This window comes from Podarcis cretensis (assembly GCF_951804945.1).
Source record: "Podarcis cretensis genome assembly, chromosome: 6".
Classification (NCBI taxonomy): Eukaryota; Metazoa; Chordata; class Lepidosauria; order Squamata; family Lacertidae; genus Podarcis; species Podarcis cretensis.
The window spans coordinates 81833548-81850285 of NC_137175.1; the positions used below are offsets into that span (position 1 = coordinate 81833548).

A 16738-nucleotide genomic window follows, 5' to 3' on the forward strand; every position below is an offset into this window, starting at 1 on the left:
CTGTACACATAGGAAGCCATTGCAATTCAATGTCATCTATAGCTACAAAGCTGCCACAAACAAAGTCCAAGAAAAATACTAAAAAACTGCAAAGAAAGCACGACGATAATTTGCAGACAATGCCATCACTGGTGCTCTGCAAAAAGTGAGTGAAGGGATGAAGAAAACATCACCACACCTGGATAAATAGAGCTGAAGTCATCTTCATATTGAAGATGCCTGACTATAAACTTCCAGATCAGCCTTCCCCAGCCCTGTGCTTTCCAGATGTTGTGGACTACAACTGCTATCTCCCTTGAACCCTGGCTGCAGCTGATGGGAGTGTGAGTCCAACAACATAATTAGTCACCAGGCTACGGCAGACTACTCCACATCAGCCTGCAGCAGCTTCATGTATATGTTTAAAGCTATTGGAGGCATGAGATCCTTGAAGAGTAACTCCCACAGTGATTAGTAGACTTCCAGCTCCATGTTCTAAAACTTCCCAGTGATGTAGGAATGGTTCCATTCTAACACAATAGCTTCTACTCCCAGCCCAGGCAGTCCAGAAGGAGAGCATGGTTAATGACGCTGAAAAGTCACTGAGAGATCCAGGATATTCAACAATGTCACACTCCCTGTGCCTTTTTCTTGGCTAAACTATTCAAATATTGAGCCCTGACAGTCTCCACAGTGAACTTGATTCAACTGAAAGCTAAATAAGGAGAGTGGAGGTTAAGGATTAGTTGGTTACTCAAAAACAATTTAGCATTCAGAACTTGCTTTTCCCAGTCACACCCAACAGTTGGCATTGCTTCTAGGCTCTCCTTGCCAGTGGACCTAGACTGCATCCAGATCATCAGTCCTGGCTTCACCAACCATGAATGACAGTCAGACTTTTTAAATGTAGCTAAGAATCTGATTGGTCCTGGTGAAACGAGGATCCGGTGAAACGAGGATCCGGTGAAACGATGAAACAAGAGCTGCACGTTTTAAATGGAATAGAGAACACTGGCTCAATGCAAGCCAGGAATGAAGCACCAAAGCTAAGTGTGCAATGGAAGAGGGAGATGTGTATGACACAGACTGAAGCCAGCGAAGATTATCCAATACCAGCCACAGAATGGAGCCTCTCTTGGTCTTAAGACATTGTGAGGGTCTTCCCCCCCCCCCGAACCTCTTTCATTCGCACTCTCTTTTCAGAACCCCTTGTAACCTCTGTTCTCGTCCTCTGCCTAGCTTCCCTTGGGATGCTCTCTCAGTCCATTGTATTAGTCTTTCGGATACCTATCTATCAAGTTCCCCATGCCTTAACATCCTAATCTACTGAGATCTCTCCCCACTTTTGCTAATTTTGTGCCTTTCAGCTGTTTTAGACTATTGTTCCCACCCAACCCAGGCCTGAGCAGTTGGAGGGCACCAGCTTGGCAAAGGCTGGTGTGAGGCTTCAATCTCAGCAAAACAATATGCAGATAAAACAACATATCACTATTATCTGCAACCCCTTTGTGCTAGAATTCAAGGGTGCTGTGAATTTCTAGGACGAGTAACAAAAAAGTTTTGTGAACCAGAGCCTCAAATAAACATAAATTGTTTTCCCAGCCAAGCAATTGCTACTGACACTTTTTGTTGTCAAATACCATGCCATAAATAACTGTTGAGAAATAAAAAGCCAATCTGCAAGAGATAAGCTATTCAAAAGGCTTTAATAGCATCCTTATTGTGGGGCAATGTAATTGCTACCAAACAAGTCTGCAACATCACCATCAATGTGATAGTTAAATCTTCCAGAAGCATGTCAAAATTGAAAGTAGGCATCGTTCTTAATTACTAACATCATAGCAGGCTCTCTCTTTTTCAGCACAGTGTGTGGGAAGCAGCAAGCTATAAAAAGAAGTTTCACAAAAGATATTCCAGTGCATAATTTGTGCCCACCACATTGTATTATATAATAATGCAATTCAGAGGAATTCTATGTACCTCCCTAATTGTTCTGCACTTCATAGTGTGCAAAGTTTGTCTGCGTAGCATACAGATCCCACCTGACGGTCCTACCTTCTATTCCCCCCCCAAAAAAAAAATCTTAATCCTCTCACTTTCAGCATAAACTGCAAAACATAATAGTATAAGAACCAAAGGCTGTGGAGAAATGTTACATTTTGTAATATATATTGTGCTGAAATTTCCAGGCACTTGGTCACCACTGTTGGTCCTAGGCCTGTAGCCGGGACTTTTGTGATGGGTGCGCACCGTTAATGTGACAGAGCAACGAACTAAAAAACAGACTGGTGCCTAGACATTGTCAACCCCGATTCCAGTGCATGGGCACTTACTGGAACATACAGTAGAAAACTGGATACCGTACAAATATGCGGACAACAGGGGCTAGCTTTGCTTTTTAAATGAAATGAAGCCATGCCACATGTTTGCAGGGCTATTTAATTATTTACTTAAATCATTTGTGCATTGCCCTTCTCTCATGCTCAAGGTAGCTTAAAGAATTAAAACCTGAAACACTAAATAGTTCTAACGCAAATATCAATGTGCAAATCAACTGCAGGTTCCCAGCTTACAATGTTTTCACATGTGTGCTTCAGTAATGAACCAGTTCCCTATGTTCATTCTACCATGTCATAATTATGATCTACACTCTTCTAAAATGTACATAAGAGGTTGTGGTGTGCACTAGGCTATTCAAATGTGGAATAAGGCCTGAGGCTGAATCTGGCTCATCAACTTTTTTTTTCTGAAAGAAGTTCCCCTGCATCCCTGAATAACTGGCCCTTGTGGGTTGTCATGGTGCAGCAACATAAAACCTGAGAGAAGCAATACGTTCTGTGGGTTTTACCTTGTCCACAGCTTCACTACAGTACACAAGCCTAAACCCTGTCTGCTTCTAATTGGAGCAAAATTAAATATTAGTTAGCCTAAATTCAGTCTAGTCAGCACACAAAGAGGAAATAGGGAAGAATCAGCTGCCCCGCCCCCATGTGAGCTACTAATCTAATTTTAAAGAGGACTGAACCCCTCCTCCCCCAGAAATTGTTTTTGTAGGAATCTCTGGGCCTCTTTCGCTAAATGCTGCTAAGCAAGCCCAAGAGAAACCTCCTCTTCAGCTCTGCGGTACAAAGGAAGCACACTCACAGATGAGACTCATTACCCTTTTGCTCCAGAGCAATGACACTGTAGATGCCAGGAGTACTTGGGAGAAAAAAATGAACATCCTCAGAGGTAAACCACATCATCCATTAAGATCTATTTATACATCAGAGCACCCTCATCTAGATGCTTCAGAGCATGGCAAGCTCACACAAATTGGGGCATGAAATTAAAGAGGAAAAACAGTACAGCATGCTCCTTTTCCTTCTTAGATGCACACATCTTTGTTTGGGAGAATTAGGAGACAAGTATCACAAGTATGATACTTATACATAGGGCTCAGCAGTGCAGACTACTTCTGTTCAGTTCCAGCCATTCCGTTCCATTTCCCCTTCCTGCTTTCCCTTTTATATCACCCACCTGTGTCAGAATTCTGTGTGATTTTTCACAGCAGTCAGAACAATTACAGAGAGCAGAACTTAAAAGGAAGGTGAGGAAATCTATCACCTGCATTTAAGATAGCAATGGAACCTGACATTTGCAAGGAGACACATCTAGGAATAGCATGAGCAAACACAAGCCTTAAAAATACTTAACCTAGATGTTTGTCTACACTGTCAGGAAGCAGCAGAAACTTCAAGGTCAGGGAGAAGTCTCTCTCTGACAACATCCATCTTTTAAATTTTGTACTTGAGTCAGAAGCACTGACAGCATAATGAGGCTCTTCAAAGAGGCCACCCAACAGTCTAATTAATGACACTGGAGAACAAGCCAACAGGGAACAAAGTCCATATAAAGCAAAATCCAGTGACTTGCTAGAACATAGTGATCCTCAGGTTATGAGAACCATCATAGCTTGGCTCTCAGCACAGCCTGCCAGGTAGGTGAATAATGAATCAGCTTTGAAACCTTTAAAGAAGGAGCCTATTTAATCAAATATTTATTCTTTTCTACAGATCTTAAAGCAAAACATGCACTATTGTGTGCTGCTCATCAACAGTCGTCACACCGATACCATAAGCAGAGAAAAAGAAGGGGAGTTGGTTGGAAGGGGCAAAGAAACAAAAAAATTAATTCCAAACCAAAATAGCCCCCAAATTAAAATAAAATGTATTTCCATAATTGATTTCTGGGGACACCCATAAGAAATTTAACAGGGTGAAAGTATGCCTCTGTCCTAAAGGTAAGGGATGTACAACTGAAACGTAAGAACAGTATTCAGCAACCTGGTGCCCTACAAAAGTTGTTTGGACCACAACTTTCTTCTCCCCTTAAGCAGTGGCCATGCTGGCTGGGACTGATGGAAGATGCAGTCCCAAACATCTAAATTGCACCAGGTTGGGAAAGTCTGCGTTAGAAGTACTAATAGTTATGATCTACAGCTGAGGCCTTACATTTACTAATGTATTATTAATGCTTATTAATAAAAGTTTACAAGCTTTGGAGAAAAAGTACCCCTTCCCAAGTATACGCCCTTACATTAATGGATGCCATTCAATCCCAAGGGGAAGGGAAGCACTGAACTTAGGGGCAGCATTTCCAAGGAGTGAAACCTCACACATGCATACACAGGCACACATACGGAGGCTTGGTTTCTCAGACTCTGAGTGCCACAGTGCTTCTGTGTACAGATACAATGTTCCACCAAGATAAGTGGCACCCTGGCTATCTTAATGACGTCATGCTATTTACACAATAGATTGATACTGTGCACATTTCTTCCCAGAAGGATGTTAAGTTCCCATTTCAATAGCGACCTACATTTGAGTTCTCTTTCTTCTTTTTTTAGGCCTCTTCTTTAATAGCAGAGACAACCATTATTACACACGAAGTAATTTTCAGAATCTGGTGAAAGCTGGATTACAATGAACAGGACTACTTATCTGATGTCGATTTCCTCCTGAACATAACACCCAGCAGGCTCCAGCAGAGTTCTTGTGCAGTGTTTTTGTGCATCACAAATTACAAAGTGTTTTCACCCTTCTGAGGTGTTAAATAACTCATGCACTGGGATTTTAGAAGGTGAAGCGCACATATAAGCACTGAGTTCCCAACCATTCATCTGATGCAATGTAAACGGGTGCTGATTAGGGCTGGTCGGGTGCAAGGTAGGGAGAGCAACAGGAGATGGAAACAGAGCAAATAGCTGCTGGTGAAAGCTACAATGATAAGTAGAGCCAGCTCATTCTGCTTTGGTTCACATCTTTATATCTCTTGAGTTCTAAAAAGGCAACACTCAAACTGTGGAGGAAAGCCTGCCAGCCTAGACTGGTTGCAAACAAGGAGATAGGCAGAGCAGCCTCCGCTGATCTGGTGAACAAATTTAGCTTAAGTGCACACCTGGTCTAAATTTACATTACAAAAAAATGTTGCAGTCAAACAAAGCATGATTTGAATCTTTTTTGCTTGATGTAATGAAATACACAATTGGCACTAAAAAGCCTCAGGTGTTCGTCATTTTGATAGTTAATTGCATTTGCTTAATGGCCTTTGATGTTTGATGACAATTCCAATGTGAAGGAAAATGTCACATCCTCATTGTAACAGGTTGTGGGTGAAGGAAACAATTTTGCAGTCTAAACAAAAAAACAAAACACTGGCCAGAGGAGGGTCAGAGAGGATAACTCAAATTTGTTGCTGGTTGCTGTGTTGAATGGGCAACTCAGGACTTCCATACACACTGCCCTAGCTTGTGCTCCAGAGAGCTCACTTTGGTGCTGCAAACGCAGTTGCTTGAGGGAAACTGATAGCTCTTTAAAGACTAGCAAAGCTTGTTGCTGTGCCTGCTGCTTTCAGCTCTGCTAAAGTCTGTATTTGTAAAACAGATTTGTATCTGAAATTTTGAATCGGTAAGAGATCAAAAAACAAAAAGACTCTCAAGATTTCAGGAAGGGAAGAAACATGCATCTCTCTTTGCTGATCAGTTCTTCATAGAATCTGTTGGAAACCGAAGTCAGTCCAGCACTGTTTACAATCTGCTACCTCAGCTGGGTCACACTGTCCTGCTGCATCTTGGCCTGGATTTCCGCAGCACCAACCATGTGGCTAAAATGATTGCATGCTTCATGACCTTTCTTTACATGTTCCTTTTTCCTTTTCTTTTTTTGCTGGAGCTTGCTGTGCCTCTATTGTCTGAGAAGTGAACAACAACTAAGAAGCATACTGAAAAGTTTCCAATTGCCATCTGCGTATTAGTTATGTCACCAAATTACTTTTTTAACATTTTTAAAAATAAATTTTTGTGTTGTCGTGGAAAGTAATCTGAGCATCTGTTAAGCAAGTGTGTTGCAATAAAATGTAAGGCTTTATCCTGGGCTTTTGTTCAATCACCAGGTTCATTAAGAACTGCCACAATGAATATGCATTTTTCATCTGGCTATACTATTACAACAGGGACAGTCAAGTCCCAGATGCTGGACCAGGGATGCTGGACTCCAGTTCCCATCATCCCTGACCATAACCCATACTGGCTAGGGCTGCTGGGAGTTATACTCTATAACATCTGGAGAGTGCCATCCAGGCTATCCCTGTCCTGCAAAATGGCCACTGGCTTACTTCCAATTAAATAAGCCAAACAGAAACAATGAAAAGTATATGAAATAACTCTCCTCCTTTGATAAATTTGAGGCCTTTAATGGATTTCAAAAGAGAGTAGGCCAAATCTTTTAGACTGTTATTTCTGCGCTGAAGCTGCCCATCCTAAAATTATTTGCAATTAATAATGGTGGCGGGGGGAGAGACAATACAGGGATTCAACTAATGAGAAAGGCAGACCTGCAACCAAGTATCCAAGTTGTAAACTATGATAGTATGTTTTTTAATCTCATTTACTGCCGCTGTTTTTTTCCCCATATCCCACTGTTGCAATGTTGTATTTTTTCCCACTCAGAACATCATGATCAATATTAGTCCTACTCAGTGCTATTTTTCTAGAAAAAGAGGTGCCGGAACTCACCATGAACACCTCCCTCATTCCCTTAGAATGGCAATGGCACCCAACTGAGGTGCCGGAACTGAGATCCGACTGGAAAAAAGCCCTGCTCCTACTCAGATTAGACTCATTGAAATTAACGGGCTTGACTAATTTAGGATGATTAATTCCAACACTTCGAGTATATATCTGAGTACAACTCAGAGTCCTCATCTCCAATTTATTTATTCAGTCTATTTACAGACCACTATACATAATTTTTGAAGCAGTTTACAATAAAGAAAATTCAAATATGTATTCAAAGTACAATAAGCACGATTTCAGATAGTTTCCAATTCAGAAAAAACAAAAACAAAAATACACAACATTTATATATATATATATATATTTTAACCTATCCACAGAACTAAGATCAAGGGTGGGGGAGACTACTCAGCATCATGATACGAACTCCCAGTGATAGTAAAACACGTTCTTCACACAACATCACTCTCACCATTCATTCACAAAACAACTACAACCTTCCACCACCTCATACCACCTCACTCTCTCTATCAATCAATCAACCAATCAATCACACACCCAAACCACACATAGTGAATTTTCTATATGGGTAACCACAGTCAATTACACATCAGGTACACCACATAATCGAACATGATAACATCACTGAGGACAAATGAAGCCAATCCAGAGTGAGGGCAGTAGTAGTAGTAGTAATAATAATAATAATAATAATAATAATAATAATTTATTACTTATATCCTGCCCATCTGGCTGGGCCTCCCCAGCCACTCTAGGCATCTTCCAACAGGATATTAAAAACACAATAAAAGATCAAACACTAAAAACTTCCCTAAACATGGCTGCCTTCTAAAAGTAAGATAGTTGTTTATTTCCTTGACATCTGGTGGGAGGGCGTTCCACAGGGTGGGCACCACTACTGAGAAGGCCCTCTGCCTGGTTCCCTGTAACCTCGCTTCCCGTAGTGCAGGAACCGCCAGAAAGCCCTCAGAGCTGGACCTTAGTGTCTGGGCTGAACAATGGGGGTGGAAGCGCTCCTTCAGGTATACTGGGCCGAGGCTTCCTACGTAAATCTTCCTGATAAAAAGTTCCAAGAGCAACAATTTTCTCAATTTGGCTTTATTTTGCAGGTGAGATCAATGGAGATTTATGGCAATTTTGTAATATGTGACTGATCTACTAACAGGCAAAGATGAACGCAAACAGATTAAGCATTCCTACAAGAGGCAAATCTACCGCCCTGTATCAGTTTTCCAAAGAGATTCTGTTGCTAAATGGTGCTTTCCAGCTTTCATTTCCTTGCTCTCGCTCTCTCAGCACCTGTCTCAAAACTGCTGCTTCTTTCTCACAGCCCTAAAATCTGCTCCTTTTCTCCATTCCAAAACACTTCTGCTGTTTCCCCCGCTTGCCCTCTCCTTCCAGCTGGAGGGAAAGATTGAGTAACCTCCCTTGAGTTCTGGTGGGTTTCACATTCCAAGCCATCCTCCAACAATTAAGTTACCATAAAGAGACACTGCTTGGACATCCTGGGTCATTACCAAACAAATTTCCCTGGCAAAAGGCTGGCATGGCTTGGCCAACATTTGTAACAATACTTTGGAGCAATCAGAATAATCGCGGGGGGGGGGGAGCGGAGAGAGAAGGGAGGGTGCCTTTTATGCAGCTCAAAATGTTCCCTTCAGGTTCATGACACTTCAGATTAATCCAGCACAACCTGAATTATGTTTGTATGCCAACTCATAAGGAAAGAAAACAGTTAAGCAAATGAAAAGTGACTCTCCTGTACAGAATCCCAAATAAAGACTTTTCCTTGGCAGCATTGGGGTGGGGAATCTTTCCTTCATGATCAACAAGCCAACATAACCAATCACAAATCTTCCAGGACAGGAGGCAACTATGACTAACGTTGTGCAAAAGTTCACAGAGTCCAAGCATTTGTAAAATGCTTCAAATAATATTCGCTTCTAAACAAATGGGTTTCCTATTCAACAAAGTATGAGTGTTAAAAGTATCATTAGTGTAGAAATAAGTATTTGAAAGATGTCACTGCTGCTTTCGTTATTTATGTGAGCAGGATCTATGAAGGGAAGTAGCAGGATAGCCTGGACCCTATGCTTGATGTCATATCCCTGTTGGCCCTGGCCCCTCTCAGTGGCTTTGTTTGTACAACATGCTAAGCCAAACCTTGGCTTAATGAAGCCACATGAATCTGCACGCTCACTGAGATGAGCTCACAGCAATTTTGCTCTCGTCTGGTCCTTTTTTGCTGGTCCTTCTATGCCACACTATAGTAATCCAAGGTTTGGCTTGGTGTGCCATGCAAGCCAGCATGTCCAAGCACAGACGACTGCGAAAAGGATAAAGTGGTCTCTAGTACGCTAAAATTTATTCCATAATAAATATGTCATTCTTTAAGGTGCCACAAGACTTCAGCTATAAGATACGGAAATAGCTAAAATAAAAATTAACTGCAGAGAGAAGAAAGATGCATATCTTAATAAGGCAAGGGAGTCGTATGCAGCCAGATAATCATTTTACAAATCTCTGTAGGCTGCCAATAATTTTTCCCCACTTACTCAACATTTGCTTTTGCACAAACACAGTGCCTTCTCAAAATACAACCAACAGCTCGTATCAAGCCCTGCATTTTTTCACCAATCAGTAAAATGTGGCCACACACACACACACAGAATTCTTACAAATAGCTGCAAAGTGCATTGGTTTTGTCATTAAACTCAAATCCTTAGGTACAAATAAGTTACAAAAAAATTAATTTCCAGCTGCTTCTTTTAAAACACACACACACACACACACACACACACGTGTGTCTCAATATGGAATGTAAAGAGGACAATACAAGTCGCTCCTGCCATCTGCTACTAGGATTTATGGGTGAGCTGGGAATGGCACTTCACAGAATCATATAATGCTACTGCTGCTATTTACCACATGTGAGTTTCCCCATTACAAAAAAGCTGCTAACAGCTTTCCTTGAAACAGACAGAAGAAACAAAAGCAAATTGTCCATTTCATGCAGCACAGGAAAATATGGATGTGTTTTGCATGGATCTGCTACTTTCCAACACCCCTATTTACCAGATTCAGACCCATATCCCAATCCTTGTCCTTGATTAATCATTGCCCCCCCATTTTTCCTTAATCACGAGGTTTGGGGGAAATGCCTCCTTTAACATTTAGTCAATACTTCACAGATACATTAGGACGCACTGCTTTCCTTCCATTCTCCAACAGTATGTGCCTAGCCAGAGAGTAAATATTACTGAATGCACTGGAGTTGCAGATATCAGTCCCAGGCAAGGAAGGTTTCGAAAAGAATTTTAAACACTGTTTCTAAAGCAAGTCTAAGGAGTCACAAAAAATAAACAAACCAGATTGAGAATGGCTGGCTTAAACCCCAAATGGGAGCACTTTTTTATGAGAAGGGAGACACTGCAAAAATAAAAATAAAAATTTGCAGGTTTCATTTATTCTGTAACAAGCACAGCCAGATGTGCTGATAAATTAAGGGAGAAAAATCAACTACAATTTGTTTACCAACACATCAGAACGCAGTGCAAGGCAGACTACAGCACAGTAAATGAACACAGCATTTGGCAAGTGAAGAGACACTTTCTGGTGACTGTCCAGAAAACAAATCACATTTGTACCAAATTATCTCATTGGCAACAGCAATACAACTCCTCCACCTTTCTGTTGCCGTAACTGGGGAAATAGGGTGGCATGTAATGTTTTTCCTGCTAATTTTTAAAGTCAATTAGAGAGTTCAGGCTCCCCCCCCCCCATAAAAATGAGATCTATCTAGAACACAGTTCTGTATTGTGCAACTGACAAACATGCAAAGTGTGGTGTTCCAGGCTGTGATGCTTATAAAGGTGTGACAAATTTAGCAGTGGCTGCCTGTAAAATTAGATCAGCAGTCGCTGTTAATCTAACAACATGAATCTAATCTTGTGTATTGAAAATGTTATTATTCAAGGTTCAGTTGGTATTACATTCTTATCCTATGGCCTTTGTTCAAAGCAAACAGATGTAATTACTAAGAAGCTTCTTTGAAAGATGATAAATAGGCTGCAGGTGACAACAGACAAGTTTAAAAAGATGGATTCAGCTGAAAATACTGCACCAGTGGCTACTGTATCCACAATGAACGCAACACCAACCTACAAACAAACACTTGTTGTTGGCATCCGTCTGTCTCAAGGGACAATGGAGTACGCCCCCGGGGGCAAAGTCAAACTGCTGGAGAATTACAGTGCCTGCTTTGCCTGCAGAGACAGTTAACTGCTCTGCAGACATAACTGCTGCCTCCCGCGTTGTTTTTGCTGCCTTAGCAGCACTGAAGTGACCTCTCCTGGGCAGTATGTATGGAGGCCCTTGGCAGCCTCAATGACAAGACCACACCCCATCACAGCCTCACTGATGTGATCCAAAGCAAAGCAAAGAGGAAGGAGGCATACAAGATGCCATCCAACCACCTTAGGGACACAGCTCTGGATTTGTATAGGGTTTACTCCTTAGCCTTTTCTTCTCCCAAAGATGTCCCGCAAGGCTTTTTCCTTGGGATTTACTCCTGGAGCCTTTCTCACATATGAGTATAGCCACAAGGGAGAGGAGATTGAGGATCAGAGTTTTCCTTCTCCTAGATGGGCTACCTTTCCAGGTGAATGAGCCCCATCTTCCCCTCATTTTCCTCTGCAGCACATGCAATAACCACCTTCTTGACTGTTGAACCTACTACTGATCTCGTCCGCTAAATCTGCTGGAGGCTGCCTTTGCATGCAGGGGAAGTCCCTAACTCACTGAGGATTTGAGACCCACAGGCTACCCTCACCTGGTTTAGCCGGTGAGACAAAGTCATTTCTCAAGGTGTGGCCGCTGCTGCATACTGATGGTGTCTAGGAGTCACAATTGAGAGCTGAGTGCAGGATTGCAACCAAATTGGGCAAACCACCCCAGAAATGTCCCCCACCAGAGGTACCACCCCTACACATGACCAAATCATTATTATTGCTTCGCAGTGGGCACTTGGTAGAGTCTTTAGAAAATTTTGGTCATCTTTGAACAAGTTCTGGTGATGTTATGGGTATATGGATTCCTTCTTTTGAAGGAGCACTGGAAACTCAAGAGAACCGGGGTCTTTCAAGGTGAGGTACTTGCCCTCATTCAGTTTCATGCAGATGAAGGGAGATGTCTAATTGGGGCAGCTGTATTGTTTTGCCCATAGGTAATGATAAAAAGAACATAAAGGCATGCCAAACATCAGTATTTTTTTTTTCTTGCTTCAATGTAAGCATGTATAAATTCACCCTTAATTTTCCTTGTCAACATGCCCCCATGTGGAGAAATCAAACCACAACCAAGGGAAATGTAAAGATGGGGAAATTTTAATTTACTAATTTCTTGCAATTGCACAATCACCATGTGATCCATACATGGTGACATTTTCCCAGTAAAAAAACCAACATGTATTTTCATCGAGAATATCCAACAGCATAAGATGCTAACTGAATTATGCATTGATTTTAAATATACATAGAACTGGATGAGAGTAAAATTGTAAATACCTTTCCAAAATCACGGACATCAAACAGGTCAAATGCTTCAAAAAGTTCACTTTTCTTCATCCCAAATGTCTCACAGCAGGCCAAAAGGAATGTTCTTATATTCTTCAAACAGAGAAACTAAAGAAATAAAAAGAGAACACTCTTAAGTTTGTCACCAAATTAACTACAAGTACAATACAATTACAGTTTATCAGTGGGTATACAGCCTTCATAAGGGGCTTGTACAAGGTTAGTAGAATAATTGGTTGTTGTTTTTGCAATCACATGGCATCTCAATTTTGTCAAACAAATAAACGAAAACTGAGCTTCTCCCCAATCCATTGTGTTATATAAAAAACTGCCTTTGAAATTCCCTCAGTTTCTGGTATATTACACCAGTAAAACTTGCAAAAATGTATAAAACATGTAAGAAGTGTTGGAAATGTAAAGAAAAGGATGGTACATTTTATCATATGTGGTGGGAATGTAAGAAAGTGAAAAGCTTCTGGGAGTTGATATTTAATGAGCTGAAAATAATGTTGAAATATACATTTGCTAAGAAACCAGAGGCCTTTCTCTTAGGAATCGTTGGAAATGAAATAAATAGAAAGGATCATAAACTTTTCCAATATGCAGTAACAGCGGCAAGAATATTACTGGCCCAGAAATGGAAACAAGAACAAATACCAACACTGGAGGAGTGGAGAATGAAGTTGATGGACTATGCAGAACTTGATAAACTGACTGGGAAGATCAGATATCTACGAGATCAAAAGTTCATCGAGGACTGGGGAAAGTTAGTTGAGTATTGGGAATGTATAAGTGATAGTGAAATAACGTTAGTAGCATTTAAAGAAGCTCTGTAATAATATAAGAAATATTGCAAAAAAGGAAAATAGAAGTGGGCGTAGGGATAAAGGCAATAGCAAAATTTGGAAATGTGTAATTAAAGAAAATTTAATTTGGATGATTGGCAGAGAGGCTGAAGGAAGTCTAAAAATGAGGAAAATTTGTAGAAGTTGCAATGTGGTGTGATTTGTATTTTCTTTTGATGGAAAATTAATAAAATATAATTAAAAAAAGAAAAAAGAAATTCCCTCAGTTTCAAGAGCAGTTTTTCATGGGAGGGCAGGCTGCTGTTTCAAAAGAGAGGAGGAAAGTCACAAAAACTCAGTGGCTTCAAAAAAACTAGTTTCATAGCTCTGGATTCTAGATATTCTTTTGAATTGAAGCACTACTGTTTAGTTCCTTTAGTCCCAGTTTGAACAGCCACCAACAGGAAGTATGTATAATGAAAAGTGCAGTACAGAGATGGCACAAGGCAATCTGATGCCTGAAACAGAATATTGAAGTAACTCTTCCTTGATAGTAGAAATGTAATAAAACTAGCCTGACTATTTTATTTGCTGCCCTCAAGCATTAAGTTAAAATTTGCCACCTGAGGCTGGCCCTCTCGCCTTACACCGTGTTGACATTCTTGGCACAATGATCAGGATGCCGTTAACCTATTTAAGGTGATTTTAAGGAACAACATTTTTTAAACTCTAGAAGTCTTAAAGCTGTAAGCAAGCCAAATGCTTCTGGCATTTTACAAGGCGTTGCCGCAGTAGAATTAATTATACAACATATGAAAACAAGCACTTTGTGATTGCGTGCAGACACAAACACACCAAAACAGTTAATTAGAACCCTAGTTAAACAGATTCGTTAAATACATGCACTGTACTTACAGTTTAAAAACCACCACAAATGCATATTGCATAAGCAGAATGTACTGTAATAACACCCCTGAGAATTATGCAATTATGAGTTTACAGTAAGTTATGTAGAAGTAATAAACTAGTACACAACGGTTAATGTGGAAAATATGCATTTTCACCTTCAGAAGTGAATCAAAGACACCTGGTTTGCTTTGAGCAAAGCTACTGCTCCGAATAATGGATATTTCCAATAGCTACAGAAATTATGAAGAATTGGCAAAGCACCTTTCAGCTGTGTTTCCTGCCTCCTACACTGTAACAGTACATCTGGGTCAGACCTTCTCAGTTTCCTCACCCCCAGTTAGTTTTGGGGTTTTTTTGAACTGGAAGTGAGCGCATGAGGCATTGATTCAGGAAGGACGTGACGTAGGAAAAATTGTCCCAGTACTCCTGTGGCTGACCAACATCACTCCCCACACAAGGAATACTTAGAACTGCTGCCAACAGCCCAAGTGAAGGGAAGAAACTATCTGTTGGCATTACCCATAAACACAAAAATGCAATCCAACAAAATAGGCAATGAAGAAACCCATTAATATTCCTTATGCTTCCCAAATTCACTTTTAAAACAATAATACAACTCTCCACACCCCCACAATTATACAACTCTCTTCTAAAGCACAAATATTTTACTCTGAGCTACCGGTATTTCAACACCCTGCATTGAAGGAAGCCCATTCCACATCAACCCATGAGGAACACCTGCAATTTGCAGCAATTCTGAGAAATTCTGTATGGTTTTTATATTGTTGTAAACTGCAGTGCTTATACCTGGGGTCTGCAACCCGCGGCTCTGGAGCCACATGTTGCTCTTTTACATCTTTGCCGCGGCTCCGGGGCGGATACTAGCGAGGGGAGGAGGCGCACTGTGCGCCCCGACACTCCCCACTGTGGCGGGCGCTGTACTGGCTGTGACGTCGCATGGGGGCGGTGCATGCGTTAGTCACGCACCATCCCGACGTCACCTTCCTGCCTGCCCGCCCGCCCGCTACATTGTAAGGGGCATGTACGCTGGTCACTGCATTGAAAGGGGGCATGTACGCTGCTCACTGTTTTGAAGGGGAGTGAAGAACACGCACACAAAAAAGGTAACTTGTTAATTTAACGTTTATTTCTATGAGGAGGAGTAATTCTGAGGGGTCAAACAAAGAAATAATAATAAAAAGTGACAAAAAAAGTTATTTTTATAATGACGAGTTTTGCGGCTCCCAGTTTTTTTTTTCTTCAGAAACGGGTCCAAGTGGCTCTTTTTGTCTTAAAGGTTGCAGACCCCTGGCTTATACTGTACAGAGTGAATACTTTAAAAGAGGCCCCATGGATACAGAGTACACATGTTCCACGGGGCCTCTTTTAAAAGACTCACCCTGTATTTCTTGATAGATACATACATACACACATACATACAGATACATACATACATACATACATACATACTCTAAGGATCATATAACTTCTTATGGAACAGCTTTCCCAAATGAGTTTCCCCCTTTTGTTATTCATCTCCAGTTCCCATCAGCCTCAGCCAGCATGGTCAGTGGTCAAGGATGATAGGAGCTGTAATCCAAAACATCTGAAAGGAAACTGGATGGGGAAGGCTGTTGTAGGACATGCATTCATTTTACAGTTTTGCAGGAGAAGACTGGGACAGGCAGGCAAGAGGTCCTTTTTTTTTTTAAGGGAAAAGCTCATCTGTCATTATGGAGCTTCCCTAAAGCATTATATGTGGTAACTGAGAGCCCTTAGAATATTTCCCATGCAATTTAAGAGATGAGGTAAACCAACTGTAAAGAAGAGAGAATCTCAGTGACTGAAGTCTTTCCTCTGTAGGGCCGTCTTTAGCAGATGCAGCACCGGGGTGCAAATAGCTGCCCAGCACCCCCAAATTACCACAGATCGTGTTGGGGTGGCCGTAGCTGCGCACTGCCAGCCATCCGGGGGCGGCGCAACTCTCCCCCATGCCGCTGGGGGACAGCGATGCCCGCAGAGGCTTGGGAGTGAAGTTGTGCCCCTCCCAAGCCTCCGCGGTAGGAGAGCACAGTTTCCCTCCCAAGCCTCCTTGGGAGGAGCGCGATCCTCCCAGAGGCTTGGGAGTGAAGTTGCGGGGATCGCTCTCCTCCCGAGGAGGCTTGGGAGGAAGCTTAACGCCCGCCAGCCTTATGGTTGGCAGGGCGCAGCTGACGGGCATGCAGGGAAAGGGGAGGCTGCCAGCAAAGCCGTGCAGCTCCCCCATTTGCTGGGGCGCCCCTGAGAGGCCGGCGCCCTGGTGTGACACACCACTAAGCTCTACGGGATGGCTCTGTTCCTCTGTACACCCTTAAAAGCTGTGTCATATATTCTTGCTGTGACATGCTAGAGGTGATATTCAATTAAGTTTAAGTAAG

At 41.7% G+C, this 16738-nt stretch overlaps 1 protein-coding gene across 4 annotated transcripts in view; it reads right to left on the reverse strand.

The window, feature by feature from the left end:
• Positions 1-16738, reverse strand: part of VAV3 (vav guanine nucleotide exchange factor 3) — a 211205-nt gene that overhangs the window by 99813 nt on the left and 94654 nt on the right. For all 4 annotated transcript variants that reach the window (XM_079981280.1, XM_079981277.1, XM_079981278.1 and 1 more), the window contains exon 2: positions 12619-12735. In XM_079981280.1, the coding sequence (XP_079837406.1) occupies positions 12619-12678 (60 nt within the window). In that variant the 5' untranslated portion in view covers positions 12679-12735. The remainder of the gene's footprint in view (positions 1-12618; positions 12736-16738) is intronic.